This window comes from Hemicordylus capensis, chromosome 3 (genome assembly GCF_027244095.1).
Source record: "Hemicordylus capensis ecotype Gifberg chromosome 3, rHemCap1.1.pri, whole genome shotgun sequence".
NCBI classification, from domain to species: Eukaryota; Metazoa; Chordata; class Lepidosauria; order Squamata; family Cordylidae; genus Hemicordylus; species Hemicordylus capensis.
This window is the reverse complement of record NC_069659.1, coordinates 245,130,074-245,151,681: the sequence shown is the minus strand read 5'-3', so window position 1 is coordinate 245,151,681 and position 21,608 is coordinate 245,130,074. Positions and strand designations below refer to the sequence as shown.

Genomic DNA, 21,608 nt, shown 5'->3' with positions numbered 1-21,608 from the left:
CTTGCCCTTGCCACCCCCTGCAACACCCTCACCACCCCCGCAAGTCTCTCGTTCTCACCCTCGCCACCCCCCGCAACTCTCTCGCTTGCTCCCGCCGCCCCCCGCAACTCTCTCGCTTGCTCTCGCCGCCCCCGCAACTCTCTCGCTTGCTCTCGCCGCCCCCGCAACTCTCTCGCTTGCTCTCGCCGCCCCCGCAACTCTCTCGCTTGCTCTCGCCGCCCCCGCAACTCTCTCGCTTGCTCCCGCCGCCCCCCGCAACTCTCTCGCTTGCTCCCGCCGCCCCCACAAGTTTCTCGCTCGTGCTCTCTGTCCTCCGTCTTTCTATCTCTGTCTCACAGCCCTTGCTTCCCCCTGCCACTGCCAGGGACTGTCACCCGTTCGCCTGGCAGCCTCTGAACTCCCTGCTGCATCACTGCGCAGCTCAACCAACCGCCTGCTGCCAGCAGCCCCCAGAGCCAACTGTTAAACTGCTTTCCAGCCACCCCGCAAAACTCCCTGCTGCTCTGGAACTCTCTCCCCCTCTGTCAGCCAATCACCTCCTTTCTACCACCTCCCCACACATGGCCTGTCTTGGAGAATTAATAATATAGATATCCTGCTATCCCTCCAAGGAGCCCAGAGCAGTGTACTGCATACTCAAGTTCCTCCTCACAACAACCCTGTGGTGTAGGTCAGGCTCAGAGTAAAGTGACTGGCCCAGAGTCACCCAGCAAGTATCATGGCTGAATGGGGATTTTTGTTCTCCTTCCTGTCCCCTGCAAGTCACTGGACAAAAGCAGGAGTGTACCGGCCCTTGCTTGCAGCTGCCCTTGCCTGCAGCGTGATGTAGTGGTTAGAGTGCTGGACTAGGACTGGGGAGACCTGGGTTCAAATCCCCATTCAGCCATGAGACTTACTGGGTGACTCTGGGCCAGTCACTTCTCTCTCAGCCTAACCTACTTCACAGGGTTGTTGTGAGGAGGAACTTAAGTATGTAGTACACTGCTCTGGGCTCTGTCAGTTCCTCCTTCCATCTGCTGCCTCAGAGGAGATGCTTCCTGAACCACCCACCCCCACCAACCGCCAAAGCAAGGGCAACAGCACCCTTGCCCTTTCCAGGTGGAAACTGCACAGGTGATGGGGCTGCTGCTCTCCCCTTCCTGGTGCCAGTGAGGGCGGGGGAGGGAGTGCTGCTGCTGCTGCTGCTGGGAGCCAGTTCAAAAGGAATCGGGCTAGAGATGTGCTCAGCAAAGGCGCTGATGGAGCAGCCCAAGAATCAAGCCTCTGCCCCACTCAGAATCCAGGGAAAAGCAGGGCAGGGAGCAGCAGCAGTCTTGCCAGCGCTCTCCTCCTTCCCAAGCAGACGGCGGCTGCTCCGGGTGGGTCCGACAAGGTTTCCAACAGGCAGGGAGCGGGTGGGACGGTCGGCCAAAGTTCCCGCAGGCAGGGGAGCCCCTTCCCGAAGTGCCACGGGCCCTGCCATGCATCACACCTCCAGAGGCTCCCAGCAGTTCGGCCCACTGTCATGCTCGTTTCCAGGCTGGGCCGGTAGACCACAGCGGTGGCCGTCCAGGTGCCCAATTTGCCTGGGTGTGACACTGCACCCACCCGCCCACCCTCTGCGCCATCACCAAGATGCAGAGGGTAGCAGTGCCAATGAGGGTGGGCAGGTGTGGGCGACACTTTGCCACTCAGTCTCCCACCCTGCTGGCACTGCAAGAGTGGCAAGTGGCAGCGTCAGGGCAGGTGGGTGATGGGGACACCCTCCCCCAGGTGCCCACCCTCCTATGCCCACTCGCCAGGTAACATGAATGGAGGCCCGAATGGGTTGCAGATTGACTGTCCTGTTATTTGGGAGGCTGGTAAGGGGTGGTAGTGGCGGATTGATGGGGAGGCAGAGTCGCCACTTGGCTACAGCGGCAGGGGGGGGGCAAGGGGAGTTCTCCCTTTTACCTTCTACACACGCTATACAGAGGGGTGGGGTGGGGGGTGCCGCTGAGGCCACAGCCACAGCTGCGGGGAGGGTGAGCGGGCGAGGGGAAGTTTCCCCCTTCTGCCTTCCCAAACCATGCTGCAGTGTACGGAGTGTGCCTTGTGCCTGGGCTAGTTATGGGGGCATCTTGCAATTGCTCTCAGCATCTGGCAATTGCTCCAGGGGACAACTGCTGTGTCCCTCCTGGATCTGGGGAGTGCGTTGGGGTGTGTGTGTGTATGACTCTTCCCTTGGGGCTGGCTGGCAGCCACAGCTGCTCTCTTCTCTCTCCTGTCCCCTGCCTTCTTGTGGGCAGGGAGTTTTGGGCATCAGGATGGAGTTCAGTGCCTTTGACAGTGCTGCAGTTGCCAGGAAAGGGTTAACTGAGGCTACCAATCAGGGAGCAGCAAAGTGGGACTGCAGCTTGGAGCCCTCTAAGTGGTCTCCTTGGGTCATATGTCCACCCTTTCCACTCAGGGGAATGCTTTTGCCAGGGGCAGTGCTACAGGACCAACAATGCTAGCTGTGGCTGGGAAACCTTGAAAAGTTAATTGTCTGGTGCTCACGGCTCCCTGCCAAGTCTGCACCATATGCTCGTCTGTTTGCTATGAGGTAAAAATAGGTTTCTGGCTGCTTTCAGGAGGTCACCCTGTTTTCTGCTCGTGTGAATAGCTCCATTGTGTACTAATCAAACCATGAAATAAATTTGGAGGTTCTAGATAGCTCTTTTGAGAGGCATAACTTTGTAATGGTTCAGATATTTTTATTCATTTAATCAGAATGGAAATATTTAACTGACTTCCAAGTTGATTTTACCGCATTATACACAACTGGGACATAATGAGGTCATTCACATGACCGAGCAGTCTGGGTGGCTGGAGGGCTGGGGGAAAGCTGGCTGAACTCACCTCCCCCCCCCCCCCCCGATGAGTCCTGTTTTGTTGCTGGGAGCATGGACTGCCCTCCCAGATAGTCCACACTGCGTGCTGCAGCATGGCGCTCCGGAGGTCAGGACGACGTGTCCCGGCCACCAGAGACCCCACAATGCACCACGTGACATGCCCGATGCATTGGGACATTTCTCCAGGAGATAGCTACTCTAGGCCCCGGCAAACACACGATCTTGGGTTCCGAGTTAAGGGTTTGCTGCCCTGCCGGGACTGGGCCCACTCCTGCTCCCAGTGGTTCTCACAGGCCACCTAACCCAGGCTGGGCTTCCCTAGCCTGGGTTAGGGTGCTGGTGAGAATAGCCTCATTAAAGGCTAATGTTTATGGCTTCTGTGCATCAAGTATGGTACTTCTGAAGAATGTTTTCCCCTCTAGAGATTTAAAAGGCAAAGTTTGATTTGTTTTCAAGAAATGGACACAGACAGTAGGCAGAGTAATATCAGACCAGACCAAACCTGAACTGAAAATAGGCCCAAATATCTATTTTTCCTCATATCTGAACACAGCCTGAACCATTATGTGAAAGTCTCCGTTAAACCCAACAGACCCTAAAGTGTTCATTTCATTAATTATATAAAATCATTTCATTATACCATTATACTATTCATAGTAATTATACATTCACTTAATTATATTAGATTACTGGTTTGGAATTGGTGCTCTGTTTAAAAAATGGATGTGGTGCTATATTCGTCCCCAATCAGAATGGATAAGTGGCACTTAATACAAGGACAAACGTTATATGTTTTGAGTCTTCAAGGCTTCTGCATTCTGCCATCTTCAAGGGCTGGGAAGCAGCACTTAGAAGGTCTGCTGTTTGTAAGGCTGATAATCCATTTTAGCTATCTGTGAAGATAAACAGCCTGGTGGTGGAAGCAGGAAAGGACTGCATTTCTATACACCGTAGAATTGCTCCTCCTTGCCATAGCTGCTCAGCCAGTCTCTGTAGAAGTTAGATACCTTGATGAAAGCTCTTTCTTTCCAAACATAGACATGGTTGTTTGTTGAATTCCCTGATTTGTGGGGAGCTGACTTGGGAGTGTATCATGGTATAGTGGTTAGAGTGCTGGACTAGGACCGGGGAGACCTGGGTTCAAATCTCCATTCAGCCATGAGACTTGCTGGATGACGCTGGGCCAGTCACTACTCTCTCAGCCTAACCTATTTCACAAGGCTGTTTTGAGGATAAACTTAAGTATGTAGTACACCGCTCTGGGCTCCTTGGAGGAAGAGCAGGATATAAATGTAAATAATAATGATAATGATGATGATGATGATGATAAATTTCCCACTTGACTGTTTGTACTCAAGACTAGCGTTAGTCTTGCATAGCGGGTAGAATGCTAGCTTTGCGCATGAAAGACCTCAGTTCAGAACTCTGCCATTAACCTCATGCTGTCAGACCCAGCTCTTGCTAAGATGGAGGGCAGGGCAAGGCAAAGACAGAGAAGAAAAAGTAAGGTGAAGGCAATCAATAGGCTACAAGGATGAGCAAAAACAGAATCTCTTAACTGCGCAGAATAGCAAACAAGAGTGACCCAGATATCTTTAGAACCAGCAGGGTGCCTGACCAAAAGGCCATTGTGGATAGGAATTGTAGTTCAGTAACATCTGGGAACATTATTAGAGAGTTCGTGGTGGCAGGAGATATCTTTATTTGTTCTAGTTACAGCGAAAGTGCACAGGCAAGGGAGCACTGCTAATTAATATTGTCTGAAGACATGGATTTAAAGTCCAAATAACGTAGTTTATTTGGGAAATTCCATCAGGGAGATAGATAAGACCTACATGCTTAGTTGCTAGCTTCATACAGGAAGAGGAGGAAGGGAGAAGAAGGAAGTCTCTTAGGTGAGAGAATGAAACCTACCTGAGTCTAACAAAGGGGGAGTAGAGTAGAGAAAGCATGGTCAGAGAGGGGATGCCCTTACTGGCTGTCTCTACCCCTTAGTGGTCAATAGGATTGCTGGTAGGGGTGTGCACAAAACCGGGTTGCCCGGTTCGGTTTGAATTCGAACCTGACCAGGCATGTTTGGTTTTGGCACCCCCTGAACACACACACGCCCAGTTCAATATTGTTCAGGGGGTTCATGAGTTTAAAATATATATATTTACTTTAAAAAATTAAATTCTACTTATTGCCACCCAGTCCAGGAACTTAGATTCAGCCACAGGGGGGTCTCCAGAAGTCCCTTCCTTGCCAGCCTCCATTTATGTACAAATCTCCTGGTTCAGGCAGCCTTTGGCCCATTCCAGGCCTGCCCTCCATTTCAGCAGCCATTTTGGAGGTCACCCAGCCATGCAGAGGCCCATTGGGCATGCGTGGCGGCCTCCAAAATGGCCACTACAATGGAGGGCAGGCTCAGAATGGGCCAAAGGTCGTCTGATCTTGATGATTTGTACATAAATGGAGGCTGGCGGGGAAGGGGAGACTCGTTCCCCATGTCTGAATCTAAGCCCCTGGACTGGGTGGCAGTAAGTAGAATTTAATTTTTAAAAACTTAATGAAAAAATTAATCACGAAACACGATTCGGTTCGATATCGGACTGATCTGGTTCAATATCAATCCTGTTCGACATCAAACCTATTGGCACACCCCTAGTTGCTAGTGCTAAGAGTCAATGCCACACAAGAGCTGCATCTCCAACAGACATAAGGTTAGGAACCCCTGGTTTGGGGAGTCACCTGATCTTCTGTGTCTGGTTGGTGTATGAAAAGCTTCTTTGCTGGTGTGGCTGGTATCCCTATAGTTCTCCTACTGAATTTAATTGGTCTCTATCAAAACTTGAAACAGTCAGTTTCAATTGATTTTATCATTATTTTTGAGATGTAAGTTTTAAATTGTTATACTGTTATTACATATTATACAGTTATATATATGGTTTATATTTCCTATTGTTACACCACATTTGGCATTATAGTATCACTATGTTGTACTGCATCTGGTCAAAGACAGTAATAAAGAATTTATCTATAGTTCTCTTTTCTGTGAATTGGGTGGTTGCTAACATTGAATCTCTGTCAGATGTCCCTCCAGCTGCCAGATAAAGGTCCCCCCAAAATTTGGTTAAATAATTCGCTCCTTAGCCATGCACACATCATAGAGTAGTTAACTACAAAGTACCTTGTGTGCTGAAAAATGCTTTAGAAAAATAACAGATGGTCCTGATTCATACAAGAGTTTCATTACTCACAGGGACCCTTCACATGACCTACCGGACCATCTCTGTGTCAGCGTGAACTACAAGCAGCCTGTGCTGACACACGATCCCGGGAGCTGAGTTAAGGGCACAAATGTGACTAAGAGCTGGGCTGTGGTGTTGGGTTTGGCACCAGAATCAGCATGGATCCTGATGAGTCTCACGCGCAACCAAACCCAGGCTTGACTGCCGAAGCCTGGGCTTGGCTGCTCGCACAGTATTCATATGAGGGATAGATGTGCAGTGAACGGTGGCATGCTATGTTGGCGAGTGTCCAGTGTACAGTCTGCTAATCCCACTTAGTAGCAACAACTTCCACTGGGTCTGTGGTTCCATGGCAGAGCATATGCTTTGCATCAGAAGGACCCCGATTCAGTTCCTGGTATCTCCAGGTTGCTGGGGGAGATCTCAAACCTTGTAGCAGCTAGTCAGCACAGTACTGAGCTAGTTGAATCAATGGTCTGACTCAATATAAGGGAGCTCCCTATGCCAAACTTGGTGGAGAAAGTGAGCTCAGCTTGACACTGTAAAGAAATAGGTGGGGCCAAAGTCAGGGCTTCCGTCCGAAGGCAAATGATGCACCAAACTTGCTGAAACTAAGCTGGTTGGTGCCTGATTGAAAGACTATCTGTGAACACTACTAATGGTGCCTTGAGTGCCAACAGGGATGAAATAAGGAATTCCAATAAATAACAAGGATTCCAGGCTTTTAAAAAAAAATGTGTATAGCGGTAAAATATGTGCAGACCCACAAACACCAACAATTGATAGGTCATGCTCATAAACATTTGGTCTGCTTAGAATTAGTCTTCAGTGCTGGATTAGGACCGGGGAGACCCGAGTTCAAATCCCCATTCAGCCATGAAACTAGCTGGGTGACTCTGGGCCAGTCACTTCTCTCTCAGCCTAACCTACTTCACAGGGTTGTTGTGAAGGAGAAACTCAAGTATGTAGTGGGAAACTCAAGTCTGGGCTCCTTGGAGGAAGAGCGGGATATAAATGTAGTAGTAGTAGTACTAGTAATAATAATAATAATAATAATAATAATCCCAGTGACTCTTGTTTTGTATTGGTTGTGCAGCTGGTTTGGCACACATTCACACCCTGCTCCCCCAATACACTGGCCAACTTGGATGTATTGTTTGAACCAGCCCTTTGTATTTTATGAATATTAGGATGAAAGTAAAGCACTGCCTACACTAAGAAGAGCTACAGAACTGAACCCAGAAGTTTCATGAATCAAATATGGTCAAATAGAGCCCTTTATCATGATCAGAGAAAGGGCTCAGACCGGGCAAGGGGAGAAAGCTTTGAAATGCTCACCTCCCTCACAGACAATCCACTTTTTGTTGCTGGGTGGCCAAATTGGCCACCTAGACAATTGCTAGTTTCTGCTGGTAGCTCTGAGGTGTTGGGAATTCTCTCTGGTAAGAGATACCCTTCTATTACAGCAGAATGCACTGAGGCAAAACACAGTGGAGTCTGCCTAGGCATGCGTGTCTCCTAAGAGCCAAAAGAAACTTGGAGCCAGTTCATAGTTTCAAATCAATATAAGGAGTCTTTATTGGTGAACTCCATTCTAGATAGGAAAGTGGAGAGATAGGATCTCTAATCTAGCTAGCTAGCTGGATGCAGAGAGATGGATTCTGCATCTCTGCACACATGGTGCAGGGAGAGAGGAACGTGTGTGTGTTGCAAGGGAGAAGAAAGGAAAGAAGAAGAGAGGAAGTCAGGCAGGCAGCAGGGCCAGACTGGCGGCACTGAGAGGGCGGTGAATGTATGTGGGGAGGGCGCCGGGTTTTGAGCAGGATGGGTACTTAAGGGGGGGAGTATTCACTGCTGCCGAGTGCAGCGGGGCGCAGGGGCACCCCGTGGGTGGGGCACACCGGGAATATGCCCTGTTGCCCTGTGGGCCAGTTCGAGCCTGGCAGGCAGGCAGGAAGTCCCTAAGAATATCAATCTACATATCAAAGGGATAGTGTCAGAGCAGTAGAGAAAGGATGACCAATGTCTTGACCCCTCTAGCCCTCTGACTCACTAGTCTGTCCCCCTCTGTCACTGAAACATGAGACAGCGCAGAGTTCTTCACTTCCAGCATGATGGTCAGGGTGCCGGCCAGTGTTCCCTCCAAGGTGTGCACACGTGCACACGCTCAGAAGTTTTTTGATGTCTGCTCAGTTAATTTTAGATCCCGATCAGGTTGAATCAGGAAGGCCCCACTCTGAATGCATGTGCAGACACACTGCCTTGATACTGCCGCCCAGAACAAAACTCATTCCACACACCAATGAAAAAGATTAGAGAGAACACTGATGCCAGATCACGTCACCCCACCCCTGATGTCCCATTATGCACCACACAAGTGTCTGGTGCATTAGGGGGATTACCCCTCCCCTCCCCAAAGCCAGCCCTGAAGCCATTCCCCTCGTCCTTCCCCGAAGCCAGCCGGGAGCTCCACAATTTGCCAACCCCAGCTGGGGCTCGCAGACAGTAAGTAAAACAGGGTTAGGAGAGTGCTCACTCTCCTAACCTCATTTAAGAGGGTGGCTTTGGAGGCAGGTTTGCCCTGAGGCACTGCTGGGATCGGGCATGATCCCGATGGTACACACACACAAACAGGCAAAACTAGGCTGGACTTCCTTAGCCCGGTTTTGCCTGCATGTGTGAATAGCCTCATAGTCATCTTTTATTTTGCTAGTCTGTCTAGAAAGGCTGTGTTAAAGAACCGTTCTTGCATGAAATATAAACTGTTTGTTTTGCATTTTGTTAGCAAATCAGCTTCCTACAACAGTAGTGACTTTGTCCACAAATGTATAACCGCCATGCGCTAACTCTGCTTTCTTTCCTCCTAGGTATCTTGGTATAACCAGGCCTCTCACCTATCCTGTACGGCAAAATGGGAAGTGCATGGCTAAAATGATCCTTTGTGTGTGGCTACTGTCTGCTTCAATTACTCTGCCGCCTCTCTTTGGGTGGGCGCAAAACATTAATGACAACCGAGTTTGTTTAATCAGCCAAGACTTTGGTTACACGATATACTCAACAGCAGTTGCGTTTTACATCCCCATGTCAGTGATGCTTTTCATGTACTATCAGATCTACAAGGCCGCCAAGAAGAGCGCTGCCAAACACAAGTTTGCCAGCTTCCCGCGGCTAGAAGAAAACGAAGGGGTTGTTTCTGCGAATGGCATTGTGAAGCTGCACAAGGAATCGGAAGAGTGTGCAAACTTTTCACGGCTGCTGAAGCATGAACGGAAGAACATTTCCATCTTCAAAAGGGAGCAGAAAGCTGCCACCACCCTTGGAATTATTGTAGGGGCCTTTACTGTATGCTGGCTGCCATTTTTCATACTTTCTACAGCCAGACCCTTTATCTGTGGAACATCTTGCAGTTGTATCCCATTGTGGGTGGAGAGGACATTTCTGTGGTTGGGTTATGCAAACTCTCTTATTAACCCCTTTATATATGCCTTCTTCAATCGGGACCTGAGGACAACCTATCGCAATCTGTTGCAATGCAGATATAGAAATATCAACCGTAAGCTCTCAGCTGCAGGCATGCACGAGGCCCTGAAGCTTGCTGAAAAGCCAGAGTTTGTTCTGTAAGGTCATTTGACTTTTATTACACTTTATGCACCAGTTTACATGTATAAGCTTTGTCTTCCAGGTAAAACAAAATATAGATGAGGGAAGCTGTATCTTTAACTAAGGACACATTTTTAATTAGCAATTGCTATCGGTTCTATACCCGTTAGTCAGAACTTCCCTTAAAATCCTAGGGGTTGCAGTTGGTGCTGAGAATTCTGTTACAGAGGGGTTTTTTAATCCCCCTTCCATTCCTACCCAAATTACAGTCACCAACATTCTCTGAGGTGAAGGGATGCCTATTAAATCTGTTTTAGCTGTGTAAGATAGATATGCCCTGAGTTCTAAACCTTGATAAGCCATTGGATACTGAAGTATTGGAATCATTAAATTTAAGCAGGATTTTTGTTTTGTTTGTATTCAGTACAGATCTTAAGTTCAGATCTGTGTGTGAAGAGCTATAGACAAATGTGCATGGTAGCGATTTGTAATCTCATCGTGGGAGAACAAGCAACCACATAAGGAAAATGGCTGATTGTAGCATCAGAAACAATGAAAGCGTGGAGCTCAAAGATGCACTGAAGGCATATGTCATTGAGCCCAATGCATTTCGAGTCAGTGACTCTTATTGGGGGCACTTTAAAAATAAAGTTGTATCCAAAGCATTTAAGTGGATTGTCAATAAACTTTAATAAGACATTTTAAAAAAATCATATCTGACTTCAAAATATATAAAACAACTCATCCAATATAACAGGAGAAACGAAAATGAAAAAGTATTACATTCATCTTAAAAGAACATAATTGTAAATAAAGCTGAACCAAAATGTATCCCCCTCCCCCAACACTTTCTTCATCCAGAAGTTGTGAAAATGGGGTGTTTTGAGGGGAGAGTGGGATGAATTGGGGAGCCCAAAATCTATTGCAGGCGATATCAGCTGTTCCCCTCTTAGTAGCCACCAGCTGATGTCTTTACTCCCCACCCCCTCCAGAAGCTTCCTTTGCATAATGCTACATCATAATGTAGTGTTGCTTAGAGGGGATTCAGGGTGGGGGGTGGGGGCGGTGGCTGCCAAGAGAGCTTTTGCTGCCACCACAAAACAGGTGGCGAAGAAGGAATGTTAAAATGAAGCAATGAGTTCCAGGGCCCTTTTCATCCCTGAAACCACCCCATAGTTGAATTGGAAGTTCTTATTTGAGAACTCTTGGTTCAGACCTTATTCATAGACAAGTTAAAATTATTATTCATAGACAAGTCATTAAAGTTGTAATGTAGTATGACATCACAAAGCACGGCTTAGCATGGAGCACCTTATCACAACCCCCCCCCAAAAAAAACACCCACCACTTGAATCACTGTGGCTAAAATCTCAATAAACTCTATCAGTCCTGTATTGTATTTTGTACAGATTAAGTTTGTTCAAGAATAACTTCTTTGGACTTGAATTTAGATGGAAGTTACCTGATCAAACAAAGAAGTGGACTATCTTAGTCATTGTAGAGACTAGACCCAAAGGAAACCTCTCCTGTGCACTTTCTAGATTACACTCTACAACAATTTCATTGTGTATCTGCTAAGTATGCTTCTGTATTGCCTGTATTGTGACACCACAGTGCCTGTGCTGCACATCAAAGTGCTTTTCACATATCTGATACTTTCTTTCGGGTTTTCTCTTTTGTGTTTTGGTGCTACATTGTTGCATGTGCGTTGGGAAAAAAAGCTGCATTTTGCTGTTTTAGGAGGACTATCCCGCTGTTTCCATGGTGTAATGTGGAGGGTTCATTCAGCAATTTCACGTTTCAATATCTTAATCTCCTCTCAGTTTTTGAAATAATCCTTTAAAAAAATAATTCCAAAGTTAAGTTTGCACAAGCTAGAAAAGACTGCTCCCCCTGCTGGTGGCTTTGCACAAAGCTACCAAGAATTTTTTTTAAAAGCCACATCATGTCATCATCCCCCTTCTGTGAAAAAAACCCCATCATCATCTTCTGTGACCCCATTGACCCAAAATGGGTCAGTAGGAGGGCACAGAGAGCACATCTTACAATCAATATGAACAGTCCCTGCCTGGGAAAACACGTCATTATGGGTGGCAATATGAACGGCCACAGCTGTACCATGAACTATGCGGCTAATGGCTTCCACCCTTTATTTACATTTTGAATACGATGCTGCCAAACTGAAGCATTTTACACAACCTCCATCCACTGTAGAACTTGCAGTATGGAACCACCCTGGGCAGTACCTAAAAGGTTCATTGGCCTGTATGGACAAATGAGAAAAGGGACTCAGGAATTATTCTCAAAAGGAGGAAGAGGTGGGTGGGGTGAGCTCTTTAACACAGGAATGGGATGAATTTTATAACTGCATAAAAACTCTAGGCACATAAATCTTTAGTAGTGATTTAAAAGAAATCCTCTTTAAAACAGCAGTTGGATTAAATCAGGCCTTTTCGATTTTTTGGACTACGACTCCCATAATACCCAGACACAGTGGCCTATAGCCAGGGATTATGGGAGTTGTAGGCCAAAATCTGCAGGAGGGCTGAAGCTGAGCAGCCCTGGAATCATTCTATGATCACATTGGCTGACATCCTGACTGACAAAGAGGGTGCATAAGTTACACCTACGGGGCTTCAGCGGAACTACCATGCTGCTCTGTGTGCCTTTCTTAGGCATGCGTTTTGCAGTGAAGTGAGTGGGCATTTCTTCTGGAGTGATCTCCTGCTCCTGAAGCCCTCTGTCACAGTGGAAACAGGTTTCTGCCCGCAAGTTCTAAGTGAGACTGGCTCACCCTCCACACACTCCTCTTTCCCAGTGGAATCTTACACTCTGTTCAGATGCTGAGCAGGGACCTTGCACAATTTTTGCAGCTGCACTTGTTGACCAGCTCGTGCTTTCCAAAAATAGCCCACCCCTTTAAACCCCTTCTGTATTCTACCAAGAAAACCACATGGTTCTGTGGTCACCAGTAGTTGACACTGACTCAACAGCACAACCTTTCCTTTCCTTTTTTCATTACTACTTTTCTGGTGAATGGGGGACAAGTGGTGCTGTGAAAATCACACAAAGTTCTTGCTCAGCATCTGAACAGAGCATGAGATCCCACTGGAAAAGAGGGATGTGTGGAGGGGAGTCAGTTCTCATTTAAAACTTGCACAAACGTTTTTCACATTGCACAGTGTATTGCCATCTGGAAATGGCTGAAGTATATATTGGATTGCAATAAAGTGGAGGGACTGTCTTGGCAACTACAAATTTTGGCTTGGCTACCAAGGCCAACCAAAATTTGTGAAACTTGGCTATAACACAGTATATAGAAACTAGTAGTGACTTACAAAAAGGAGAAAGGAAAATGGAAAGGCAACCAGTTAAAGCCATAGAAGAAAACAAAGTTGTTCATTAAGACTGTAACGTGAACGTTCAATGCATTTCCCTCTTTAAAATGCTTTAACATTATGTTTATTCAAGTTTTCTATTACCCCCAAAGAAGTCATGGATGGTTAATTATGTTTCAAACAAATGTCTCACTGGGGAGGCACTAACTCATTTGTTGGTACATATGGCTGATGTAGCCATCTCTTAAGAGCTCTCATAATTTGACCACTGTATAGGTTCTCAGCTGCATTTGATAGTGTATGCCACACTGCTCCTGTCGGTTCTGTGCAGGTGGTGAATTGTTTCTGCATATATTTCCTTTGGGCAATATGATTTCAAAAATAATTACTACTTGGAGTGAGCTTGCAGCACATGTAATGACCACAAGAACGACATCTGTGAGAAAAAGAAGAAACCTCCAGAATGAATTGTTGGTAATCCAGTTGAATGCCTGTGTCGCTAAGGGCTACCCAGTCCTTGAGGCTTCTAGCTCACTTAGAAGCAACCACAGATTTTTCTTCATATCCAGCTGTGTTCTGCAACAAATGCCAATATTTACATAAACTTCCTTGTGAAGTTTTGCTAGTATAAGCTAAGGTCATATGAGCCTTTTTTGGGGGGAACAATTTTCTATTTATTTTGAAAAGGACTATACTTCTGTTTTTTAACTCAAGACCCTCATTCTGGCTGTTGTTAAAACTTCCTTTAAAAAAATTATTTAAAAAGAAGAAGAACATAAATACATTATCATCTCTTGAACTTCCAGTTTACAGTAGTTATATATAAAGTATTAGAATAACATTCAAGAAAGACTTCTTCCCCCCGGTTACTCACCCTTACCCCATGGTAAAGTTAAGGCAAGTATACGAATGTAAATGGTTTACATCATAACTCATTCTGGCTGATGTTAAGACTTCCTTTGACTATCCTCTGACAAAGAGCTAATCTTGCAGTTGAGAAGCCTCCAGGTTGTAGGCCCTTGAACTAGACCAGTTCTGACTTTTAAAAAATGTCTGCCTTCTTAAATGAATTTTATATAACTTTTTTTTTTTTAGTGTTCCTCTGAAGAGTTACTCACTGATCCAAAATGTGTTGGACTCAATAAAATGCATCTTCAATGCATCTTTGGGGCTATTTTTCTCATTTGCTTCTGCATCAGTGTCCCCACCCCAACCTTTCCTACTGTGGGAAGCTGCCTTATAATAAATCAGATTATTGGTCCAGTTAGCTGGGTATGCCTTCACTGATTGGCATGGCTGCAGAAATCTACTGGTCTGTGACAAGTGAAAAATGATGCCTGACGAGTGAAAAAAGTCCTGATGATGTACCAATATAGCTTGATGAGTAAAATACTTTGTCTGGCTGATAAATGGAGCCAACATTTCTTCACCCCTGCTGACTGGCAGTGACTTTTCATTGTTTTAGACAGGGGTCTTCCCTAACTTTACTTGGAGATCTAGGGCGTGAACCTGGGATCTTCTGCATATGTTCTACTGATGAACTACAGCCTCATTCTCTTCTAGCATCACCACCTCTATGCATTTCCAATAGTTGCTAGTACATGTTTAAAAAAACTGCTCTCAGTGTTTTGGACTGCTATAAATAATTGTATATCTGTACTGTAGTTTTCTGCATTCTCAGAAGTGCACATAATATGGTAAATAACCACCTTCAGTCAAGGAGTATTTTTAAAACATTTCTCAGAAGTTGAACCTTAAATGCTTTCTGAAAACGTGAGCCTTCAAGACAAAGTATATACAGAATGGTTTGTGGATCATCGTTTGTGAATAAAATGGCTGTAGGGACTGCGGAGGCTGACTTGTAAAGGATAGGCATTTGAATTCCTAGAATCGCTCTTAAGATTTTAGCAGAAATCATGCTTGATTATCAGGTATTGCAGAAAGAAAACTAATAGAGCAACAGTGCTGAGTGCTATGCTCAAGTATCCAAAATAATCCGAAATGTGAAAATAGTTCAGGCGACAGCATTAGTTGTATGAGCTGGGATCCTGAAAACTCCTTCAGATTTGAGCAAAGGTTTGAGCACTTGCATGGAGATCCTTTCCCCCACCCCTGTTTGCTCTCTCTTTCTACATCTCATAGTAGGATTTCATGCTGTGTCAGGATTACAGTCAACCTTCACCAACCGTGGTTTTCCCAGTCACGGTTTTGAGTATCTGCAACTGGGAAATTGTGGCAGGTCTCGTCAGCCGCAACCCAAGTATCCATGGTTTGGTGAGATTTTTTTCTCCCAATTGGGGGGTTTTCTTTGCAATTTCCAGGGGTCAGGGGGGTGATTGGGGGGGAGGGTTCCCCTTCACTCCTCTTACTGACTTGGAGGGATTTGGAGAGTTCCCCCCTCCCTCTAATTTTTACTGTATTTTGTGTGGTACTTTCATGACCACAATTCCCCCAACCCCCTGTTTGCCATTGGTTTCAATGGCTTGTCATCTGCAAATTCGCCAACTGTGAGATTTTCCTGGAATGGAACCCTCGCAGTTGGCGAGGGATGACTATTTCTAGTGCTGCCCTGTATTTGGGGGACACCTTTGATGACACAGGTGGTTCCTTACAGAAATTGAGTTTCACACAGACACACGGAGAGCATTGTACAACCCTCTGTATGTGAAGCAAACTCATTTACATTTGTAGCACATGGCTTGGTTTTTTGAATCTTCTGGTGCTGTTGGCTCCAGGCTATCTCACGACATGATCCTCGGAGCTATTGGCAGCAGCTTGTCTGGGCAGGCGATCCGCCCACCCAAGGGAAGAAAACGGATCGCCTGCAGGGAGGTAAGCTCTTCATGACTTCCTCCCCGCAAACCTTATTGCCATTTCTCACTGCCCATGATAAATGGCTCGGTATTGTCTTGCCTTTTGCTATCTGCTAATTTAGTCACCTAATGCTGAGAATCAGGCTTGCTTCACACAGAACGGCAGCAACTAAGTACGGAAAAGCCACCAGCTCCCAGCGGGCATGCACTTCCGCTACTGCAGCAGCTTCCATGATGTCTGAACCTAGATATGTCAGGTGGAGAATATTGGTGACCCATCTCAGCCTGACATTCAGGACCAGACATTTGGAGTCAACAAAGTCAGGCTAGGTGGGCTACTGATGTTCTCCACCAGACATTTCTGAGTTCAGACATCATGGAGGAGACAGCAGTAGCTGGGAGCATGCCTGACGGGAACCAGCGGTTCTTCCATACTTAATTGCCACCATTAAGTACCATACTTAATTGCCACCAGTATGAAGCTGCCCTAAGTTTCATGATACCAGTTCCTGTTTGACTTGAGAAAGTGGGGCTGCTGTATTCTTCATGTTTTTAAGTTTGAAAGGTGGGGTTCAGGCAGGTTTACACAACCTGGAACCCTTGTGGCCTGTCAGTGTTTGCTATCCCAGGCAGACAGCAAAGTCATCAGGTTTATTGAACTTCTAGCAGATAGCACAGTGGGAAAATGCTTGACTAACAAGTTGAAGGTTGCTGGTTTGAATCCCCGCTGGTATGTTTCCCAGACTATGTTTCCCAGATTATGGGAAACACCTATATCAGGGATCAGTGATATAGGAAGATGCTGAAAGGCATCATCTCATTCTGCGCAAAAGAAGGCAATGGTAAACCCATTCTGTATTCTACCAAAAGAAAACCACAGGGCTCTGTGGGTGCCAGGAGTTGAAATTGACTTGATGGCACACTTTACCTTTTAGCAGTCCACCACTGGTGGTAGAGAGGGCTCTAATCTGACATCACCAGTGAAAGTCTACACATATTCAGGTGTTTATTTGGGCATTCTATTGACAGGCCTTTGAAACCATCTGCTACCCACTGAAACTTTGCCCAGTTATAGGCATCTGCTTCTAATTGGGGAAAGAATGGTTCAAGTGTTCTTATGCAGAGCCATTTTTCTTCACAAATGAATTTCTTGTACTTGTCCTTCCTCCCTTAAGGAGGCAGGAAAGAAATAAAATGAAAACAATGCAAGAAGAAGAGTAATGTCAACATCAAACTACTTAAGAGGTGGTAGGTAAAACTTCATTTCAGAATGTTTGTTCCCCCAGGACCTCGGTCTGCTTTTCCTTGGTGGACACTTTAAAACAGTTATCTGATTTAGCTGAACTACAATAGCTGCATTCTGTCATAACTACAAAGCAATAGCCATATTCAGATGTTACATTTGGTGCACATACAATCTGTACAGAACATGCATGTACAGATCACTGTACACGTACAGTCCCTCATATGTTATGCTGAACACATACAGTAGTACTCTTCCTATCTGTACCTGCATTTGAAGGGTCTGTCTCCAGGTTCAGTTTTATAATGAACACCTGCACAATTATTCACACAAAAAACATGTGTACAGAAACCTCAATTCACATACAGTGTAATGTCTGAATAAGCGCTAGTGGTAGTTATGAAAACATCTCATGGCGTACTCCCCCTGCCCCCTGCCCAAACCCAGTGCACAAGGGTAGGAAATTTAAAGCTTCTATTCATGGTTTATAACAAATTTATCCAAATATGGGGGGGGGAAACCATTGCTTGTTAATTAGCTATGGTTTGCACAAACTACAATTTCCTGTATTTGGACAAAACAGGAAATGGAGATTTGTAAAAAGCACAAACGGAAGCTTCATCTTTCCTCTCCTTGCATGCAAATGTGGGGAAGGGAGGGACATAGGAGTGCGAGGTTTGCCCCGGTACATTTTTAATAAAAACAACATAAGGGCTGTTATTAGCAGAGCTGGTTCTGAAGAACTCAGATGGAGTCACAAGCCATCACTGTCACCAAAACTTTACATTAAATGTATATAACTTAATAGATCAAAACATGCTAGGTAAGAGAGCTGAGGTGCATACAGATGGGGTGAGACATCAAGTCCACTGCTGGAATCAGTCATCATACTGAGGTCATTCACACAATCAAAAACTTGTTCTACCTGGGTTTCGGAGCTGTGTATGCTCCCAATTTTTGCTTGTGTGGAAGTAAGGTAAGAGGAAAACCTGGGTAGAAGTGATTGAGCTCTTTTTCACAATCAGTGAAAAAGGGCTTGGGGCACGCAGGGAGGAAGGCTGTAAAAACTTACCACCACCACCCCCCAGATGATTGCCCTGACTGTGCTAGACTCGTGGATACCACATAGCCCACATAGACACCAGCTTTCCCCAGCAGTGTGGAGGAGGATGAGGAGCTGGGATGCATCACCCCAGCCCCTAGACATCCCACAATGCACTGTGTGCCAGCTGGTGCTGGCAGATGATTTTAAAATGGGGCAAAGGGAGCGCTTGCTCACTTCACCCCATTTAAAAGGCTGGTCTCTGGTGGGTTGGCCATGCCCAGCAGTTCTTATATTCAGCCAAGACTGGGCTTGGCTTTCCTAGCCCAGTATTAGCTGATCATAAGGACAGCCTCATTGAGGCTCTCCACACAAGCAGTGTGCTCCCTGCAGATGAGCAGGAGCTGTCCCTGGCCGCCCACACGACTACTGGCTCCTTCACGGAGCCGGTAGGGGCAGCAGGGATTGGGGGCTGCCCTGCCCCTGGAGGTCCCGGGATGCCCTGTGCAAGTGTGCAGGGCATCCTGGGAAGAGGAGTCGGGGGTCTACTCGTGTGTCACTGCAGCGCTGAGCCACGCCACAGCAGCACGCAATCAGTCACATGGGGTTAGCGGAGTTCTCACTCTGCTAACCTCGTTTAAGGGGGGAACTGAAACGGGCTGACTGCCGGAAGCCACGCGGCCCCCGGCGGTTCCCACAACCGCAGGAAAGCGGGCTGGGCTCCCTTAGCCCACTTCCCTGTGGTCGTGAGAAGAGCCTCATTGTGTGGAAGCAAGGTAGGAGCAAAAAGTATCCAGGTTTTCCTCCTACCTTTCTTCCACACAACTGAGAATTGGGAGCACACACAGCAACCAAACCCAGGTAGAACACAGTTTTTGATTGTGTGAATGATCCTTTACTTGTGAAAATAATCCACTGCTGTTGCAGTTCTAATAACAGGGATGAATGCAGCCTCAAACAAATTCAGAGCCTTGAAAACCAGGGTGTCCAATGCTAGGCATTCATTCTTTTACAAGTTACTAAAAAGCTGTCACATGTAAGAGTGGGAAATGCTTGAATGAATCTACCCTTGGATTGTATCCTTGGCTAATAGACTATGTATGAGCCTGTTCTCATGTACAGCCTAACCCAGGCTAGGGACTCCCAGCCTGGGTTAGGCTGTGCATAAGAACCGCCAGGATCGCCTAGCCCTGCTATTTGCCCTGGCTGTTAGCTGAGGTTAAGGAGCAAGCACAGGCTGCTTCCAGCCCAGCCACACACAGAGACAGGTGCGTAAAGAGCCCATCTCTTGGGGGAATCCCCCAGTGCAACGTGCATGTCGTTCTCTTGTGTGAGAGCGTGTCACACTCTCTGTGATTGTGAGAATCGACCCAATGGTTGGTGTAGGTCTGCTGTGCTATCCTCTTGTAACTAGAATGACAAAATCCATATAATTGGCGAGCTGTAATTGGCGATACAATTGCTTATTGTATCAACCAGCGTTGTTTAAAGATGATGCAGTATTATTGTATTTAAAGTATGTCTAGCCTGCTCCTCTGCTGCAGTACTGCTCTTGGTGGCTTACAACACTAACAAAACAATGAAACAGATAAACAGCATAAAGTTAAAAGAGATAAACCACTAAACAGTATAACATGATTAGAAAATCAGCTAAAACAAACCCAATAAAAGCTGGTTTAAAAAAATAAATAAAAACCCTCTCAAATACAAGCTGCTGTAAAACACATTAAAGCCTCTATTTAAGATGCTTATTTTCTTTTTTAGGCTTTTTATTTTTACTTTTCAATCTATTGAAAAAGATTTCAATATAGCTCACCTGTATTGTAATGCAATAAGGGTTTTTATGGTGAAGCCTCTGGCAGTGATTTGCTGAGTGGATTTGATGTTACAGATGTTTCAGCTGCTCAGAGAGCAAAGCTGTCAGTTAATGGTGGTTGTTATTATGTATTTCTATACAGTGAAAAAGTCTTCAAAGCAAGAAATGTAGGGAAATAAGAAAAAGATGTAGGAAATATGTAGGAAATAAATATGTAGGAAATAAAAAAAAATGTAGGAAATAAGAAAAATGTAGGAAATAAGAAAAAGATGCCCCCCTGTCCCCAAAGGATCACAATAAAAATGAAAACAAGGGACACACTAGCTTCATTTACTGGATGGATGCTGTGCTGGAGTTGAATAGGGCCAGTTGCTCTCCCCCTACTAAATATAAAGTGAATCATCACTTTGGTTAGCATTATATTCATAGAGGCTATTCCCACGACCAGCAGAAACTGGGCTAAGGGAGCCTAGCCTGGTATTTCCTGGCCGTGTGCTGCTATGGCAGCAAACCTCCCTAAGTGCTCCTCCCCTTAAATGAGGTTAGTGGAGCACGCACTCTGCTGATCCCAGTTTTTCGATTGTGAGTCACCATGGCGACTCATGAGGGGACCCCCGACGGGGCGGCTGCAACATGCCTCCCAGCGTGGGGGTCTCCCTAGAATTTCCCAAGCGCTAGGGCGGGGCATGCTGGGACTTCCGGGGGCCAGGCGGCCCCCAATCTCCACTGCTCCTACCAGCTCTGTGACAGAGCCAGTAACTATGTGGGCAGCCAATCTGGCCGTCCAGGACTAGCCTCCCAATCGTCTGTGGGGAGAGTGGGCCAAGCCCGCTCTCCCCGCAGAACCCTCGTACACTCTCTACACTGCTCGTGTGGAGAGCCTCATAGTCTAGCTTCACAAAAGGGCTTGTTCAGATTATCATGGCCCTCTAAATGGAATAACATTGGGACCACAACACAGAGAACTTGTGTTTTAGACAGTATAAAAATGTGATAGATAGATAGATATAGAACTGTCAGTGGGTTGAGAATCCTGCAAGCAAATCTTGGGCTAGGCAGCTCCTTGCAAGGTCTCACTGTACAGTGGAAAAGGCAAGCTTTGTAGATGCTGGCAGAGGCACCAGGTTATGCTTCGCCAGTTCTCTGTGGTGGCAGCTGCTGTGCTATTTGAGAGGCTGTGACAACAAAGGGTGACAGCAAAGCAAGGAGAAACATTGGCCAGCCCAGGCCTTGCCACTGAGCAACATGCCACAGATGGGCGGCCTCTAGTTTTTAACCTACTTGTTGTTGGCCCTATTAAAAGTATCATCTCTCAGTTTCTGTGTGTCTTTCTGTGGGACCAAAATTTCCACAGCCCTTTTTGATCGAATGCTAAGTGCTTTGACTTAAACGATATTTCGCTAGGTTTTTTGTGCCAGGGAGATACATTGCAGTGCCTGTAGCATTTGTTCCAAGTCATCATATCTATCCTTTCTTAATGATCTGGAACAACAGCATTCAAAAAAGAATGCCTACTTTCAGGGCAAACTGTATCCACTATAGCCTTTCTATTGCATACAAGAAATATTTGCTATTAATATTTAACACGCATGTCAAATAGCTAGAAATGTGTGCTAGGAATGCTAGTGCATGTCATTGGGAGGACCATGTGAAGGGACCACTCTGGGTGATCAT

The 21,608-nt window shown here is 46.1% G+C and overlaps 1 protein-coding gene across 3 annotated transcripts in view; it reads left to right on the top strand.

Annotated features, from left to right (window-relative positions):
- Positions 1 to 21,608, top strand: part of HTR7 (5-hydroxytryptamine receptor 7) — a 103,700-nt gene that overhangs the window by 73,430 nt on the left and 8,662 nt on the right. For 2 of the 3 annotated variants that reach the window (XM_053312241.1, XM_053312242.1), the window contains exon 2: positions 8,950 to 9,699. In XM_053312241.1, the coding sequence (XP_053168216.1) occupies positions 8,950 to 9,699 (750 nt within the window). Of the gene's footprint in view, positions 1 to 8,949; positions 9,705 to 21,608 lie in introns of all 3 variants that reach the window. The other variant, XM_053312243.1, reaches the window with a different exon arrangement.